General features: G+C 36.3%; 2 protein-coding genes across 3 annotated transcripts; both read right to left on the reverse strand.

Annotated features, from left to right (window-relative positions):
- Positions 1 to 49: 49 nt before the first annotated feature.
- On the reverse strand, positions 50 to 6,365 carry tbx16l (T-box transcription factor 16, like). 2 transcript variants are annotated; one of them, XM_058775510.1, is made up of 9 exons: positions 5,958 to 6,365; positions 5,592 to 5,757; positions 5,231 to 5,333; positions 3,984 to 4,148; positions 3,715 to 3,864; positions 3,279 to 3,349; positions 2,855 to 2,916; positions 2,388 to 2,595; positions 50 to 1,078 (listed from the first exon to the last, which is right to left on the reverse strand). In XM_058775510.1, exons 1-9 carry the CDS (start codon positions 6,046 to 6,048, stop codon positions 454 to 456), a joined length of 1,641 nt encoding a protein of 546 aa, XP_058631493.1. In that variant the 5' UTR covers positions 6,049 to 6,365; the 3' UTR covers positions 50 to 453. The 2 variants fall into 2 exon arrangements, with proteins under 2 accessions (XP_058631493.1, XP_058631494.1); XM_058775511.1 differs by having other exon boundaries at positions 2,388 to 2,592; positions 5,958 to 6,364.
- A 4,405-nt stretch (positions 6,366 to 10,770) lies between these two features.
- On the reverse strand, positions 10,771 to 16,007 carry eral1 (Era-like 12S mitochondrial rRNA chaperone 1). The gene is made up of 11 exons (XM_058775298.1): positions 15,719 to 16,007; positions 15,372 to 15,539; positions 15,093 to 15,220; positions 14,731 to 14,808; positions 14,585 to 14,631; positions 14,292 to 14,353; positions 13,438 to 13,550; positions 12,904 to 13,203; positions 12,633 to 12,782; positions 11,821 to 11,901; positions 10,771 to 11,622 (listed from the first exon to the last, which is right to left on the reverse strand). The coding sequence occupies exons 1-11, from the start codon at positions 15,825 to 15,827 to the stop codon at positions 11,500 to 11,502; spliced, it is 1,359 nt and encodes a 452-aa protein (XP_058631281.1). The 5' UTR covers positions 15,828 to 16,007; the 3' UTR covers positions 10,771 to 11,499.
- Positions 16,008 to 18,213: the final 2,206 nt, after the last annotated feature.

Here is an 18,213-nt window from a genome sequence, read left to right on the forward strand (position 1 = left end):
GAGTCTATGCTGTTTGTAAAGGCAACTTTACATTGCTAAGAAAAGTTATATTTGTGATGACTTTATAAAAAAAAAAAAAAGAAAACTTAACCCAGAACTCTGTGTTTAGGTTTAATGTAAAAAATGAAACCCACACAGGGTCAAAAATTAGGATAGAAACAGCAAAAGTGTGGTCTGCAGAATTACCTGAAGTCGATTACAATTCTGAATGGTTTCATGTTGACTCTAGACGTTTAGCAGTTTAAAGTTCAGACAGTAACAGACCAAACATAAATATGGACATCAATGACAGCTAACAACCTCATGTCCTGCTGAAAATATATTTACATTCTTTTGTTGGGAAGCCCTCAGTGTTCAACTTGAATCTGCTTTGTAAACTACTAATGCAGAGCAGTGCAGTCTGCTGGAAATGAGCAACAAAATGAGGCATAATTCGATGATGACTGAAAAACTTCATTTCCCAGTCTGCTGTTCACAGCAATATTCAGTTAGTGGTCTGGCACTGACATAGTCCATCTGTGATCTGTGTTCAGTCTGGCTGCTCAGCATGCTGTTTAATGTGAACTGCTGATCGATGTATTCCTGAACTGCTGGATAAATCTGAGGATGCAGTTCTCGGTCTGAGCCACGGAGGTACTGCTCAGGTTGGGGGGGATTTTGTAGGACCTTCCCCGATGGTCCTGAAGCTAAAGCTCGAAAATGGATCCTGTTGAGGATGTCAGTGAGGGGCCTCAGATTAACGTAGTCGGTCATCTCCAGGTTCCTCAGAGCACTTTCAGGGAGTTGCATCCGGCTCACTTTAGGAGGCAGAGGGAGGGGCAGCTCCATCTCAGGACATTGTCGTGAGGGATGTGGAGGGGTCTGAAAATAAGGCTGGAGCTGGATGATGGATCTGTCTGGGGTTTGAGAGGCTGGGCTGCTGTGGTGATGGTGTTGCTGAGGGTTTAGAGGGCTGCTGATCTGAGAGGGCAGTCTGCTGAGGTTGGTGTTTCCTGTGGAGGACTGGATGCAGGAGCTCTGGGCCACGGGCAAAGCTGCACACAGACTATGGAGGCTGGAGGGTCTCGTTTCTCTGGGACTTGGAAAAAGATTCACACCATTATTTTGGAAGACAAAACTGTCAAGTCTGTACGTAGATGTTGTCTAGAAAGTGATCAACAGAGAATCATTTTAATTTTGAGAGGTACAAATCCAAGGTTTTCTGACAGAATAAAAAACATTTGAAAACAAAGAAATTAAAGAGTTTTACTTGTAATTTTACTCTTGTTCTATAAAAGGAAATTATTAAAATTTGGAATGGAATTTAATTAAAAAATAATATTTTGTAATAATAATAATCAGTAGAAGTAGTATTTTGGACAATGCCTAATTATCAAAAGCAAAATTTTAACTTTTTACAAGTCTGCATGTAGTAAGTCTAAAAAGTCATAACCTGAGAATAAATGTAATCTTCAGGGATCCTAATGTGTCACTATTCAGTGAAAACTAGGATTTAAGCCAAAATAAAAGCTCTATGGCTTAGCATTTGAAAGCAAAGAAATTAAGTCACTTGTAATTTTATTCATGTTATGTAAAATGAAATCATTTTTATTATTTATTTATTTTTAATTTTACAGTACAATAGTATTATTACTACAGTAATATTTTTAATATTCTTTATAGGGTCTAAATCCCCATTTCAAAGCTCAGACGATAAAAAAAAAATTATTCCATAGAGGGCTCTTACCCTAGAAAACATTTAATACATTTATTTCATATTAAGTATAGTTCAAATCTATTAACATATTTACTGACATATCGCTCGAGACAGACATAAAAATGATAATTAAACTTTATTTATAATATTAATATAGTTATTATAAATATTTATAATATAACTATGTATAATATTCATTTCTTAATATTAAGCCTAAAATGTGTTTTAATATCATTATTGATGAGGAATGCATGATCTTTGTATAATATTGGTCTTTAAAATCAAGATTTAAATCATCATTTAAAGTTTACCTGAAGTGTATTTGCAATAGTTACACTTTAGCACATTCAAATTCACTTCAGTATTTCTTTTGTTGGACTTCAGCACAAAATTAGTTGTTCCAATTTAGTACAACTTTATTAAGTGCATAAATATGTAAATGTATACTTAGCATGAAATAGATGTATTTCAAATAAATCTTTGTATATTTCTTTTTCACTAGGCTATCTTTGTCACCTTTTTCACCCCTGATAAGTTTGCCTCCCTGAATTTCTAAGATTAATTGTAATACTTCAGTCTACAGCAAGAATTAGTATTTTCCAGCAGAACTGCAGCATAATATTATGGTTTGATTATAATGTGATATTCACTGCACACAAAAACTCCCAGGCAGAATCAGAGCCAGACTGACCTGTTCAGGTGTCTGTTATTGAGGCTGAGAATGGTGTGGGTCTGATGGGGTGAAGGTCCTCCAGCAGTGCTGGGGTTTATGAAGGCTGATATGAAAGGGTTAGGGGTGACAGAGGAAACTACTTCTGAAGAATTCAGTGTTCTGCTGCAGTCAACAGAGCTGGACACGGTCACATCCACTTCCTCGCCTTTCTGTGGCTGTCTTACTGCTTGTGGACAGAAGAAATACACAATTTATTTTTCTTTAGTCTGTCCAAAGAAAAAAACAAAAAAAAGCTAATTAAGTGGTAAATAAAATATAGGACACATCAAGGTGACCCTCTTGATCGAGGTTAAAAGTCCCCTTCTGCTGCCCTCTGCTGGGCACCAGGTCATAGGAACAGAAACAAGAAGTGTGACACTGATGCATATAATGTGAAGTTATATTGAATATTCTTCTTCTTCTTATTATTCTCTTGGGAATCATACCATGCTCATTTTTGGCCTGTCCAATGGAATCCTGGGTCTCTTGGCTCTCTTTTTCTCTAAACCTAAGTAGGAGAAATTATAAAGGTTATATTAACTGAAAATATCAGAATTAATTATTAGAGTTGGAGGTTCAACACTCAGGACAGGAAACATTATGTAAATTCTATTAAATACAGTTTGATTTGCCATTAGGAATGGTGAAAATCTTGCTCCTTTACCTACTACATGGTTGAAAAGAATTATAATTAATTATTCACAAAAAATATCAGCCCTTATGCTGTAAAGGAGACATTTCTAAGTGAAATTTTCTGAATTAAAGAAAGAATTGTGAAAAATGCTCTCCATCACTTCTTTTTGTGGTGACCTAATAATTCTCTCTAATTGAACTGACCTAATTAATTATTTCTAATGAAGTGTCTCTCACCTTTTCCTGTTCAGCCCATTGTCACGAAAGCCTTTAGCAAAGGGGTTGTTGTCAATCTTGAGTTTTGTGATCTGTGTTGAGGAAGAAAAACAGAGTCCCATCAGCAAAAACCACAGACATGTCAGGCAAAGAGCATAAATCATGCAAAATAGATTAATAAAACAGAAAAATCAGACATATTGAAGTCTTCAAACTTCAACTATTACTTAAATGTTTTGCTGATATTTTGTGATGAAAACTGGGTTTTGCATATTTTGCACACTATACTGGGTACTAAATTCTACTATTATACACATTTAAATTGACCTTTTTATCCTCATGAATTTGACCCACTAGATGGCAGTGCAACTCTATTGAAAATAATCTTTGAAGGCCAGCTTAGAAAGTTCTACATTTCCATACAGTTATTGATCTCATGTGAAATGTCTGTCCTCACCTCTTGGTTCTGGTAGGCTGTTACAGCTATAAAAGCAGCTTCAGGGAAGGTGAAGCGCAGGTAACCGCCAGCGTTGTGAGGGTTACAGGGGTCTGGAGACTGGACTATGTGTAGACGGGGCTGGTATTTATGCATGGAGTGGAGAACCACCTAACGAACATTGAGAGAAATAGAAGTATCAACGGTAAAAAAAAAAGTGATCCCCAAAACAGAGAACATCTCCTAGAAATCTTTCAACCGATACACTTTCCCCATTTCTAACATCTTACCAGGCCATTAGAGTTGAGGGTGTTGTTGGTCAGTTTGAGCTTGTGAAAGGAGATCGGATACTGCATCCATTTCTCTCCAGGTGCAGGAGAGTCTGGATGGATGAAGAACCGATTGGGCAGGTGTGGATCGGCTGAACCATTCACTTCCCAACGATCCTTATTCCACTGTAACAACATAAGAACATACAAATAGTCATGAAGACTACAACAATTTATCACTACTCATTCAAACATAGATTTATATATAGGCGTTTAGTTTTATTGTTCTTAAATTCCAAAAATATTCACACATCTATCAGGTTTGCAACCTTATAACATCCCTATAACCATCTGGGGCTGAAAGTATGATGTGTATCAGTTGAAATATTGATATTAAAGGGATAGTTCACCGAAAAATTTTAATCCATTTACTCACCCTTAAGTTGTTTCAACCCTGCATAAGCGTATTCCTTCTCTTCAATACAAAAGATATTTTGAAATAAATAAATGATAGTTCCCATTGACTTTTACAGTATTTTTTTCCATACTATGGAAGTCAGTGGGGACCAACAACTGTTTGGTAACCCATATTCTTCAAAATATATTATTTTGTGCTCAACAGAAGAAAAAAAAACTTAGAAAGGTTTGGAATAACCTGAGGGTGAGTAAATGATGACAACATTTTTATTTTTGGGTGAACTATCCCTTTAAGGAATAAAACAGGGAGAGTGGCATATTATAATGTATAAGCAGAAGAAAACTAGTTACATAGTAAACTACTGTTATAGTATTTTTCTTATGAAGTCTTAGCAAGGATACATTATTTGCATTATTTGACAAGAAAAAAAAATGCAAATAAAAAGTAAAAACAGTAATATTTTAAATATTTAAAATAAATATATTTAATTACATTACTCCAGTCTTTAGTGGTACATGATTATTCAAAAATCATTCTAATATGCAGATTTGGTGTGCAAGAAATGTTTATTATTATTATCATCGATGTTGTCATCAAAACATTCGAAAACCATCATGCAGTTTCAGGTTTCGTTGATGAAAGTTCAAAAGAACAACATTTATTTGAATTAGAAATCTTTTGTAACGTCTTTTCTGTCATTATTGATCAACTGAATAAAAGTATACTTTTTTTTAATTGTACTGCCCCAAAACTTTTGAATGCTAGTGTACATGTGTGATTGTGAGGGAAGTCGGAGGGGGTTGAAGTGAGTATGTGTGTATGTACCATAAGGGAGGGTGGAGGGAGGTACCTTGTACTTATGGTTATCAAACGGCACCATGTCCATTATCACCATATACTTGACTTTTGGATTCAGTCCTGTCACTGTTACTTTGCAGCTGGGAAACATCCGCCTGAAATAAACGTGCACCGGAAACACATCATAACATTTAGTCACCACATACTAAACGACGCCTTCCATAATGTGCATTCTGATTTGTAACACTTTCATTATTATTAAATATTCAGCTAAATGAACAGTACACTGAATGCACTTGACAAAGATTTCTTGCACTATAATAAGGGTAAATTCCAACACAAGTCAATTATATGTTTGTTATATCATCACATATTATAAATGTTTAAAGTTTTAAAACACTGTAGGTGCATACCTTCCAGATTTAGTAATCAGCATCTCTGTGCCAATACTGCTGAATTTGTCCCAAAGCTCTCGATCTTGCAGGGATACATGAACTGGCAGTGAGGTCAGTTCAGCTTCAGGACTGTTCATCCTGCTATTGAGGCCATGTTGAGTGCGGAAAATGGGTTCCTTACAGTCTAATCGACAACAGAATAATTTCAGATTTTCGCACTATTTCATATGTACAACACTGGCTCTCAAGAACGACACTTGTTTATTATTAGAGAACCCTCCCTCTTTTGACAACTCACAGTAATCAATCAATTAAAACAACAAAAAATAAACCTGAAAATGAATTTAAAACTAAAAAACATGAGAGATGTAAAAACAGTCCTACCTTGTGGATAATATCCATAGTTATTAGCCAAATAATTCATTTGGTAAGGTAAGTCCAGCACAGGCCGTTCCTCTGGGAGATACATGACCATGAGACTGGAGCAACAAACTAAAGTGACTTGTCCAGAGGTTTGTAGCAAGCCAATGACTTGCTAGGACTATCCTTAGGATGCTACCTTTCCATAACTTCAAAGAGGACAGAGGTGTGTATGTGCACTTCTGTCAAAACATCAGTCTCGTCTTTGATCTGCCTCTTTGTCTCTCCCAGTTTCCAGTTTGTGCTCCAGCTTGCCTGCAAAGGTGTGTAGAAACAACAATCTCTGGATCTGGAGGAAAGGGGGGTGCATCTGACTTTAGAGGCCAAGGGTTCCATAACACTTCCTCTAAACCCACCCACACACACACACACACACACACACACACACATATAGGTGTTAATCACCCCAGCAGTTTGTCCCCTCATTACTGCAGGAAGTCTTTTCCTCTATTTATTGGCTCTTGGCCAAACTGTCAAAGTTCAGCAGATAATTTCTAATCTTGAATATTAAAATCTGGTTTCATGTCATTTGCTAAGGGCTTTTTCTATCATAACATCCTATACTGTATACTGGTTTTGAATGTTTAAGCAGTTGAACACTTCTAACCATCTTAACAAACACCAAGTTTTTCAGACAGTTTTGACAGTTTTTCAGAAATTTTGTTGACCAAAAAAGGTCACATAGTCAACAGTGTAGTGATGTATGACACAAAAGTAAAACGAAGTAGCTTTCTGTTGACCGATTCAGCAAATCCGTGTGATCAACTTGAACCCCTGCATAGGGAAAACTTTTGCCTTCCTGTGAAATTCCCAATCATGTGAATAACTGTAAAAATGACTGGATCACATTTATCACTGTTCACAGAAATCGATGCAGTCATTTTAACAGTATGATTAAATGTGACCACACTACTAAAACTTTTTTAATGTGACAACCTTTCAGTCTAAACTATTTAAAGTAAGGCAGTAATGTTCAACATGAAAGAAGCCAACATCAAATTCATCAGTCATGTTCATATTCTTTCCCTCCCTGAAGCAGTTCGTTTCCTTTGAGAAAGAATCAGCGTATCCAGCTCAAACTAATTTAGAAAATAAATAAATAAAGTAAAACTAAGTTAATGTTTCATTGTCCCACCAGCGGTATTGAGGAGTAACTACTGTAGTTACATGTAATGGAATTACATAATTAAATTACAAAATAAATATAACTGTAATCTGTTACAGTTTAGTTACATTTCAGTAACTGTACAATCTCAAAGTAAATAGAGGTGCTAAAGTCTTGATTTTGTGGTGGTTGCGCATTGTAATGAAATGATTATAATCTTAATTCAAGTGAAGAAGGATTCGACAGTAGGTTAACCCGGCCTGCTTTAAATGTTTCAAAATGATTAACAGTTGAAAACAGTCATTAGAAATTTAGAAAAGTAATCAAGAAGTAATTAAATGTAATCAGATACATTAATAAAGTAACTGAAATAGTTACACTACTTATTACATTTTAAATAGGATAACTTGTAATCTGTAACCTATTGCATTTCCAAAGTAACCTTCCCAACACTGCCCAGTATTATTTTTCATAGAAATTTAAATACAAGAATGTGAAAATTAAATGTACACATGTCTCTTTAAAGCAATATAAATGAAAAATTAATAGAAATTACAAATCATGTTCTGTTTATATATTAATTGATGTGCAACGCAAGGATCATAATAAATTAACATTAAAACTGTATACATATTTTATATACCAGAAATAAGTCTCAGTTTTATAAATTACGTAACAGTGCCTCTGCTAAGTCTCTCTGTAAACCAAGGAGTCCTAAAGGTTCTGATCTAGTATCTGCCTTGAACTGTCATTATTTAGTGGTTTTCATTTAAGGTAATTTACAGTAAACTACTTGAAAAGTGAGTCACAACTGAGCAACTCGTTAAGTGCTTTGCTAAAGGAAAAGACGCTGATATAGCAGGATTGTTCTCCAAGAATTGACTCTGCACACTTTATGCCAGCACTCAACAACCATTAAGTTTAAATGATCCCAAATCAGTTAGATCAGGTGACTACTTGTGTTTCATAAGAGCTCTAAAGGGCAGTTTCCAGTTCCCTTCATGTCTGGCCACAGCAATGTCTTTTCTGTGAAATCATCACAAATTAACAGAAATGTCCATTTATTTTGGTGGCAGATAAGGTGTCAGAGGCTTGCTACATGCTGGTGCAACTCAGATAGGCCACAATCTTGTTTTTATCTGTTAACATGGTCTAAGCAGTCACAAACACCCCCCAACCCCACCCTAACCGGGAGTCTGTCTCCAGAGTAACTGCGGGGGCTACTCCCATGTTAGCCAATAGACCTTTAATATCCAGATGCTGAGGACAACTACAGATGTAGAATCAAGTTAATTTGTCACAACTCACACAGGTATGAGAACAGACACCCAAAGGTGATTTCATCGGTAGTCAATCAACAACTGGCCACCAGAATCCGTGAATTTGGCATCTGTTTATGCACCATAATGTCATGAAAACCATTTCAGTAATTTAAATCTTGTGTAGAAACTGAATAAAACATTGTCCTTTAGTAATACGATTTTTCAAACCCCTCATACAGCCTCAAGATGCACTTTTCTCCTGTGGTATTATTAACTACTTATGCAGGTTTTAGTATGTGTAATTTGGAATCTTATTGTAATATGCACTTTTGGCTATAGATGAAAAGAAGAAACTAATATGATATGCATAAAACATGTCTTTGGATCTTTCCACCAACTTTTTTTGGTAAAATTTCAAGTTTAATCCAAGGGTGGGAGAGTTTGGGTGTGGGCTCACACACTCGCATGAGAGCGAAACCTGATGCTAAGTAACTGTTCAGGGTCTGATATAGGGAACGATTCTGATTGGTCAGCAGACTGAAGGGCAAAGACATGATAAGGATGGAATAGCCTTTGTGTCATCATATGCAAATGAGCAGCAAGCATTAAAACTCACGAGCAAGGGAGCAACGTTTACGATCGCTTAACGGCGTGGAGACGACAGACTTGTGAAAACAAAAGTGAGAAGACGGGTAAAGGTGACAGATGAAGCCAATTAAATAGTTTTTCAACACTTCCTGCAGGAGTACTGAGACACAGATCTAAAGGTGAGTGTGTCGGCCGGTGACTATGAACTACAGGAAGGCAGCTGCTCTTCCTTTTAGATGAATAGTCCCATGTGAGGGATCTTCCACAGGTGTGATCATCTGAAGAGTTGGGAAGAGTTTCTACAGGAAAATCTTTTGGAAACACAAATTAATCTAACAATTTAGACCACGCTGAATTGATAATGATGCAACAGATCTGGAAAACTATACAGTTTCTGGAAATTGCTTAGGAACATTGACAAGTGAAATATCCTTTTAGTTCTTTAAAAACTGGCTGACAATGTTCTAGATCACAGAAAATGTTAAAAATAGTAGATGCGAACGTTCAGTGGGTTTCCAAAGCGAAGGTGTTTCATAAATCTTGTCCTCTAGACAGGATATCATCGTATACTGTAAGTTCATTATTGAGACACTACAGTATAGATGATGTACTATCCAGGGGGTCAATACACCTCCAACTGTTTCCTGTGGACCCGCAAACATTGTGACAGAGAGTGGCGGTGAAACCGTTACCATTACTGAGTTTAGTAATGGTAAGGGTTCTGTTGCCTTCTCTCAAAAATCATCTGGATATGATGGAACTTCAGAGCAACGGATGGCGCAGTCAAAAACGGATGAGTGAACGAATGGACAAAAATACCAGAAAAACCAATGTTAAGTAGAAATGTATTTGAAATTCTGAATCATATGTACTTTATAGCCTATAATGTGTTATGAGACTGCCATTGTGTGTCATTTAAATAAATATCACTACATTGAAATTAAACCGTTTGCTTCATTATTTGCAATTATTTTTACAGAATCCACTTTTAACTACCATTTTACGCAGAAAGGCAGCATATGTGATTGATAAAATGCTTACTTGTGCTTCTAGGAGCCAAAGACATGATTAATAAGAATCTTTGCTTTAACTGTAATGAACTTACAATTAACTGATGCAGCCAATGGAATAAAAGTAATGGCCAGTGTAAGGATATAGAGAAAGAACCAGGGACATATCATTGCTGTAGGCCAGCTAGAGGTAAGCATATAGTTCCACTGCAAAAAGGGGCATAAGTGCATCTAGTCACCATTTTGAAACTCACTTTAGCAGCAGGTTAACTGCATTTCCATTCGAAAGGTTATCTAACCCTCCAGGGTCTAGGCAGTGGAACTTTAAATGGCTTTTTCCACATGTTTTGAAGGAGGTGGAAGAAGAAAAGAGACTGTTTACATTATTTACATTTTATTTAAAGAAATTTTGTTTTTCAAAAAGAATTATTATATATATATATATATATAGAGAGAGAGAGAGAGAGAGAGAGAGAGAGAGAGAGAGATACACAACTGTGAGGTTGGGGTTAATGTAATTTTTTTTAGCAAAATTTAAAAAGTAACAGCACTTTTAGTTAGTTTTTAAATTACTATTTTACTGTTTACTGTATTTTTTGTATCAGATTAATGCATCTTTGTGTATTATAATAAAACAAACAATTGAGATTTACACAATTAAATGTATGCAGCGAATAATTGAGTTGATTCTTTCAGCTCCATATGTGCAGTTCTGCTGTCTGTAGATAAATTGACCATAACTTTTTCACCACAGACAGTCCTGCACCATGAGAACTGACTTTTCTTTTTTACTCAAAACATTTACCACTGACTAAAATTGATGCAATACTTTATTCAACTGATGAAAATTAATTATTGATAATATTTATTAACTGTAATATTACAGACATAGCTACACATCATTTTAAACAGTTAATAATTCAAAAGCTGCAGTTAGTATCATGTACAGCCACAGTTGAGGGGGCCCGGCTCCACCCTGGCAAACCAGCCACCACCCCAACTGTGCAGCCCACTCTGAGTCTTATGGCCCTGGAGCCGGGCTTACAGTTGAGTGATTTCAGGTCAGTGTAATGTTATTATGCAAGACATTCAGTTAAACAGCAAGACTGCACCACAGATAATAGCCTGACCACACTGAAGACAATGAATAATAAAAAAACAAGGTAAAGCCTTCCTTTCAGTAAAAGACTGAAAATGAACCTTACTCTCAGAGCACACATGTATATCTATGTATGATTGCAAAACTATATGATTTATGGTATTTATTATTATTTAAAGACATATTTATAAATCAAAAGCAGGCACAGGCATATGTGATCCAATCGATCATAGTCTCATTGAAATGATACAGAAAACCCATGTAATGTGCCTGTGATATACTTACATTTCATTTTACAGGAATGAGCGGGGGTCTGTTGAGATCAACCTGACAGTACAACCCAAAATAATTTTGAGTCCATGTCCATTTCTTCACTCTTTTCAGGTTTACGTATGCCTCTGCACGAGTCAGGCTCTGACCTACATCATCCGAACTGTCTACCTCATTTCCTCAACTTTGCAGAGATTTTTAAACGCACTTCACGCAAGAAAATCTTCATTAGATCACTTTCAGCTTCCTGGGTTATTCTGGTTATTAAATGACCTCCAGAACCAATAACCATTTTCTGCAAGAAAGAACAAAGGTTTCAATTTATAGTGAAATATAATAATGCTACTGTTTCTTCAGGTAGTGAGAAAGCACTCTTTTGTTATAAAAACAATTCCACAAAATGTCTATCATAAAACTAAAGTTGCCTGATGGTTAAAACAGCAGCACAGAAGACTAGCCTCTCTCAATAAATGTGGCAAACAAACCAACTTACCATATGAGTGTCTTTCTTTACATATAGTTTGATGGATATCTCAAGTACCCCATCTTCAGATTCCTTCCAGATTTCAATTTGCTGCAAAAAGACCAAAATAATAATGAAAACAAATAACATTCCAGAAAACATAAATAATACAAAAAGGCCACAATAAATATTCTGAGTAATGGAATCATTCAAAAGGAAGGGCAGATGTATGACTAAGTTTTGTGAAGAAATTCCCAATTTTCAGCTAACACAATGAGAATCATAGCGGGGTAAAATAGATGCAGTTTCGATGATGAAAAACAGACCATAATAAGCTGAGAAACAGCTGTTTTACAGGAAATGAGTGAATATGACTACATTTATTTGACCAAAAACAGAGTAAAATATAATTATAATTATTATTATAGTATTATATATTAAATTAACTCTTTCATATTTTAATATACTTTAAAATGCAAATCATTCCCTGATGGCAAAGCTGAATTTTCTGCAGACAATACTCCAGTCTTCAGTGTCACACAATCCTTCAGAAATCATTCTAATATGCTAATTTGGTGCTCAAGAAACATTTCTTATCATCAATGTTGAAAACAGTTGTGCTGCTTAATATTTGTGTGTACCGTAAACCATATATTTTCAGGATTCTAAGATGAATAAATGGTTCAAATGCTACATTTCTAACAGTGTGAAGGTCTTTACTGTCACTTTTGATCAGTTTAACGCATCCTTGCTGAATAATTGAATTTCTTTAAAAAACATTTATTGACCCCAAACCGTAGCATATTTCAACACCTTTTTAGTGTGCACAAATCATGACCCACCTGTGTCATACTGTACGGCACCTCCTTCGGGAGATGCTGTAGAAGTTTCTCTCTGATAGTGTTGACGCACATCTCCTCAGGAACCTGATCAGTCAGTACTTCACTGTGGTACTGCCACTGGCCAGGCTTTGCACCCTCAAACAGGTACGTCTATTGCACATGTTCAAACACAGACAAATTAAGGATGATTATCACAATGCTGGAGATTCCAACATCAAGTTTGTTTTAATGCAAATGTCTCTTTCTTAAAATCTTCAATACAGTCTCTAACCTTTAATGTTTCCACATCTTCCCCGTCAATAGAACTTAACATGAACACATCCTTAAAAAGAGACCACCCGCTGCGGCTCTTCAGGGCCTTCAGCCTGTCTTTGTCCTGACCCTCCTGAGACACCCCGTCCTTCACGCTCTCAGACTGTGGTTCTTCAGCATGTCTGCTGTGGGATTTGGCTGCTAACTTCTCACACGGTTTCTCTGCGCCACGGATCCTGATCTTCTTTCCATTCACCACTCCTTCTGTCAGCTGTGCCGTGATGTCTAGCAAAAGTGTTTTGTTCTTCAGTAGATCTACCTGTGTGTTTAGAGTTGATTTTTTGCTTTAGCTCTTCTAAGTGTACCAGCTATTAATCATTCACTGAGTTTAATAGTGAAATTAATTTCAATGTTAACAGTTGCAGCAAAACAGCCCCCTCTCTTTGTAAGATGAAAGATGGGATATGCAGAGAAAAAGAGATGGTAATTTCCTCCACAAACTAATCCTATGGTCAGACTGGGACAGATCAATACACAATGACACAGCTAATACCTTATTGAGGACAAGGATGGCAGGGACATCTGAATTCAGGGCCAGACACTTCAGCACTTCATAGTCCAGCTTATTGCGGGTCCATTTATCAGACACATCAACAAGCACCACCACTGCAAAAATATAGCAGAAATGGAAAAAATGGAAGATTCAGCAACATGAGTCATGATACAGCGGTTCTCAGCCTTTTTGACGCCAAGGCTCTCGAGCCTTTTTCTTTGACTAAAGGCTTTTTCATCTAAGCTGAAATATACCGCTGGTACACCTGTTGTAATACAAATATTTAATATTTCAATTATATATTAAATATAATCAAATATTGTAAGTTATTTATTGTTGTTTTCTGCTGAGACTTATTGGGGCCCCCTTGAATGTTTACTGAGGCCCCAGGCCTCCTGGTTAATACCATAACATAATTATCACACAAACCAACCCTCAACAATGCAAGTAAATCACTCAAGAATGTCTATCATTAGTCACCGGCTAATAAATTGTTCGATTTCACTCACCATATCAGTATTATTTTTATTTTTTACAGACACACTGAATGATCAACAATGCCCTAAATTCTGTTAAAATGACAAATATGCATCCATGCATTTTTAATTTTCAGACATTTTCATGGTTAGTTCTAATCACACACATACAAATATATTATATATATATATATATATATATATATATATATATATATATATATATATATATAAGTCTGGCGAATAAAATAAAATGGCGATGTACTCAGCCAATGGTGATTCTATTGGATGCTGGATGTGTCCTCTTTTTTTGAACAGATTAAGAAATAAACAAGAGAAGAACCACTAAAACAAAGATGTTTATTTATTTATTTTTACCTAGATCAGCTTCCTTTATTGACTCAAAAGGATCCACCAGCAGCGATTCCTCCAGGTGATGTCTGTTAAACAAATATAACAAAATCAAGTTTAGTTTATGAGTATGAGAATTTTTACCACAATCATGGCATTAGTTAAAGCAATGTTGTTGTTTCGGGTTGGTTGAGATGCTCAAACAATCACAGCAAGGTTGCAGAGCACAGTATTTACACTTTTCTGGGAAATCAACCTACAAATGGTTTACTTACAGTTGCCACCTAATGTTGTAAGAAACTGCTGTATTACATAGTTACCTTTTAGCCTTTATTGGTGTGGTGAGACCAGGGGTATCCAACAGTATCTGATAGAAAAAAATAAATAGATGAGAAAATGCCATTCAAGCATGGAACATTCCCTAAACAGACCAGACTATTATACATGGGGTAGAAGAGGTACTTACAATTTGTGTGTCATTCTCTGTCAGGACACCAACAGCACGTGATCTTGTTGTGTGCACTTTCTCCGAAACAGCAAACAACTATATAAAAATTGTTAATTAACATTTAAGGTTACAGACACAAGTTCTTATAGGGACCGTTCACACAAAAATTCTATTTAATTCTATCATTACTTACTCCTAATTATGCGTCACTATGCAAATCTCATTTTTACATGTGTACATTCAAACATGTTGGACCAACACTGTAACTTTATACACAGCCTCTTATTTACAGGCAGAGTAAATAGCAGAAATAACATTTCTGGGTGAGAAAAAAACACATTTCACCTTAATTTTTATTCCATACATTAGTATAATATCACCTTTCGACCCAGCAGTTGATTGGTCAATGTTGATTTCCCTGCATTAGGTGCACCCACTATCGCCACTTTAAGAGATTTGGCATTTTCAGGTTGATCAGGATCCTTTAGCAATAAGGAAAATTGATGACCTGAGAGCAGAACACATACAAAACTGGTTTAACTAATAGGCTATAATATCACAAATGTCTACGCAGATAATAACAAATAACTGTTTTCGACATGTTATCAGTAAAACAGCAGTCTTGAAGGCTCGAGAGGGGCTGGTGATTATATTCTTACCGCTGTCTGATGGAACAGAGACAGGCTGGTGATGACAGAGACCTTCATCGGACACCACCGCTCTCCCCTTCTGCAGTCTGTCCAAAAAAGCACTCGAAGACACCAAACTGGCCGGAGTACAATGAAAAAGACATTTTCTTACTGTCTGTGGACCAAACACTGAGCAACCTGTGAACAAGTAGAGGACAAACGACAGGTAAAATAAGTTATACTATGACGTTATTGTTTTTCTATGAGTTTGGTTTTATTTCTGGTGGTGAATAAGACAAATACAACCAGCTTGTCATCTAGCATAACATCACGAGATACAAGAAGGATAAACAGACTGTGTGTAATCTATAAATCACCTGATACACGCAGATACAGTGGCGCGTGCTCTGGGGCTGCTGTCAGTTTGCGGATCGTTGAAAACCGCAAAGATCTGCGTAGAAACGTCTCGCAAAGCCGCAAAGTCATTGCTGAAACAAGTTTTCTATACACCAGTGGATAATTTCAAAATGTTTAACTTGGGCTAACCCTTGCGCAAGGTTATTCTCCTCTCCATGTTTGTTTACACATGTGTCCAGGGCGCAGACATGTTGCTCATGCCGAGTGAACTCGAGTGATGAATCTATATATTACACACTACTGCCATCTGCTGCTCAGGCGCCGCTACGAAGGCGCTATAAATAAACCGCTAGTGTAGTCTTCATTAATTATTAATAGCCTACTTTAATATATAGACAGCCTCAGCATCTGACAGTAAAAACTATGAACCTTTGTTATCATTTCAGCTAGTACAAGAGGAAATGTTATTGTGTGTGTATATATATGATGCCCTTTGGATATTACTATATTTACTTTACTGACAGGAGTGAGATTCTGGAGTTCACTGGTCTAGCATGAAACAGACCAAATGAAATCAAAATTCCCGTTGTTAGGTTTGTGGTAAAATGAGCCTTTGAGGACCAGAGAGCTGAGAATATGATCCCTAATCAGAGGCACTGAGATTGTATATGTTGTTTTCATCCACTCAGGTAAAATCAGAGAGAACAGATGTGTTTTTCCATCTCCCATCAAAAGCTAGTCCACCAGGAGCAGCACAGAGCGGAAAAACGCTTCCACTGAGGAGAAGAAAGGATATCAGGTGGCTCACAATCTGTCAGCATATCAATTTAGTGAAAACATAACACATTCAGGAAGCAACAAGTTCAGGAATAGACACAAATAGGCTATATCAGATAGAATAATGTGCCAACAAAAACACGTTCACCATTCACTTAAACAAGACCTCTCCTCACATGGGTTTGGTCTACCTTTTTACCCTGCAGACCAGGAGAAATGGCACATTCTTCCCCTCATTTGAGAATATGGGCCATTTTTAGCTACATATGATCAGAATTTATAAAGATAATTGCTAATCTGATGTTGAAATTCTGTTTTTTAAGACACTAATTTGGTATTCAGTAATTAAAAATGAATGTCGTGGAGACACATTTTGCAGAACTTCTAAAGATCTTTGTTGCTAATTGTATACTATTATTATTGCTGTATGAGATAAATAGGATATCTGGGATTTAACTACCTTTTGTTCTTCAGCCACAACCATGAACGTTTGATGAACTTTCTCACAAACTTTTTTAGCACACAGATGCATATTCCAGTATTTCGCTGTGTTTTTCACCATATATTCTTCCATCTATTTTAACAAGATGTTCAGTCCTTGCTCAAGAAATTCAGACATCATGATGCTACCCCATCATATTTCACTGTAGGTTTTTATATTTGAGATGTGGCCAGCGTTGCACTCACAGCACACCCATCATCTGTAATTGTGTGGTCTCCTGCAACCATAAAATATTTTTCCACATTAGAACTAGGTCACCATAAATAAACTCTATAGACATGTTGATGTGCTTTCACATCTTTTTGAGTAATAACTTCTTCTTTGCCAGCCATTAAAGGCTAGTGCTATTACGCACACTGTAACTTTTGACACATGCAATATACTACATATAGACTCTCAACTCTAGTACCTTCACAGTGTTTGTTTGTTCATCTTTTTCTCTCATAATTCTCCTTGTTTGCATGAGCTTTGTGAGGAGACCTTTTCTGGCAAGTGTCTGTGGAATTTTATGTGACTTCCAATTCCTAGAAACTGAATCCCGGTAATTTAGCCCTAAATTCAAAGAAACCTCTTTAGTCTTCATTTTCACTGTGGTCTTATGACCATCTAAATATTCATCTAGCTATGTGGTTTTCATCTAGAAAGAAAATAAAAATTCTGAAGGGCCTAATACGTTATGTAAAACATAATGTCACATTTAAATAATTCATTTGAGTCTCATAATTAAAATGCTGAAAGTAAAAAAAAAAAAAAAAAAAAGTATGCAGGTTTCAATCTTGGATGATTTTAAATTTCTTGTTTGTTTTTAAACATCGTGGACCGTTTTAAATGGTTTCTCCAAAAATAACTTGACTATTAAAACTGTTTCTGTCAATTCTTGTGCAAATCTATGTTCATGTTTAGGTTCTAATTTACAAAGCTCAGGGTTAGAAATCATAATAAGGAATCCCATATCAGCATAAAATGACAGCCTCATCCTAGGGATGTTTGTGCTGCATATGCCATTATTGTTTAGGAGCTGTGGATGCTGAATAACTGCTGTCATGTCAAATATTTCAGTAGGTCTCTCCACGTCTTTTGCAGTGAAGACAGATACACACACACAGATAGAAATGTCCCGCAGTTACAGCACAGCAATGCGACCTTTCTGCAGGCAAGGAGGAATAACAAAGCTGCAGAGATGTTGAGTATACGACAGGCGTGTGACAGGAGCTGGCTGAGCCGTGCTGGTTAGTT

The sequence above is a fragment of the Onychostoma macrolepis genome, chromosome 05, assembly GCF_012432095.1.
Source record: "Onychostoma macrolepis isolate SWU-2019 chromosome 05, ASM1243209v1, whole genome shotgun sequence".
Lineage (NCBI taxonomy): Eukaryota > Metazoa > Chordata > Actinopteri > Cypriniformes > Cyprinidae > Onychostoma > Onychostoma macrolepis.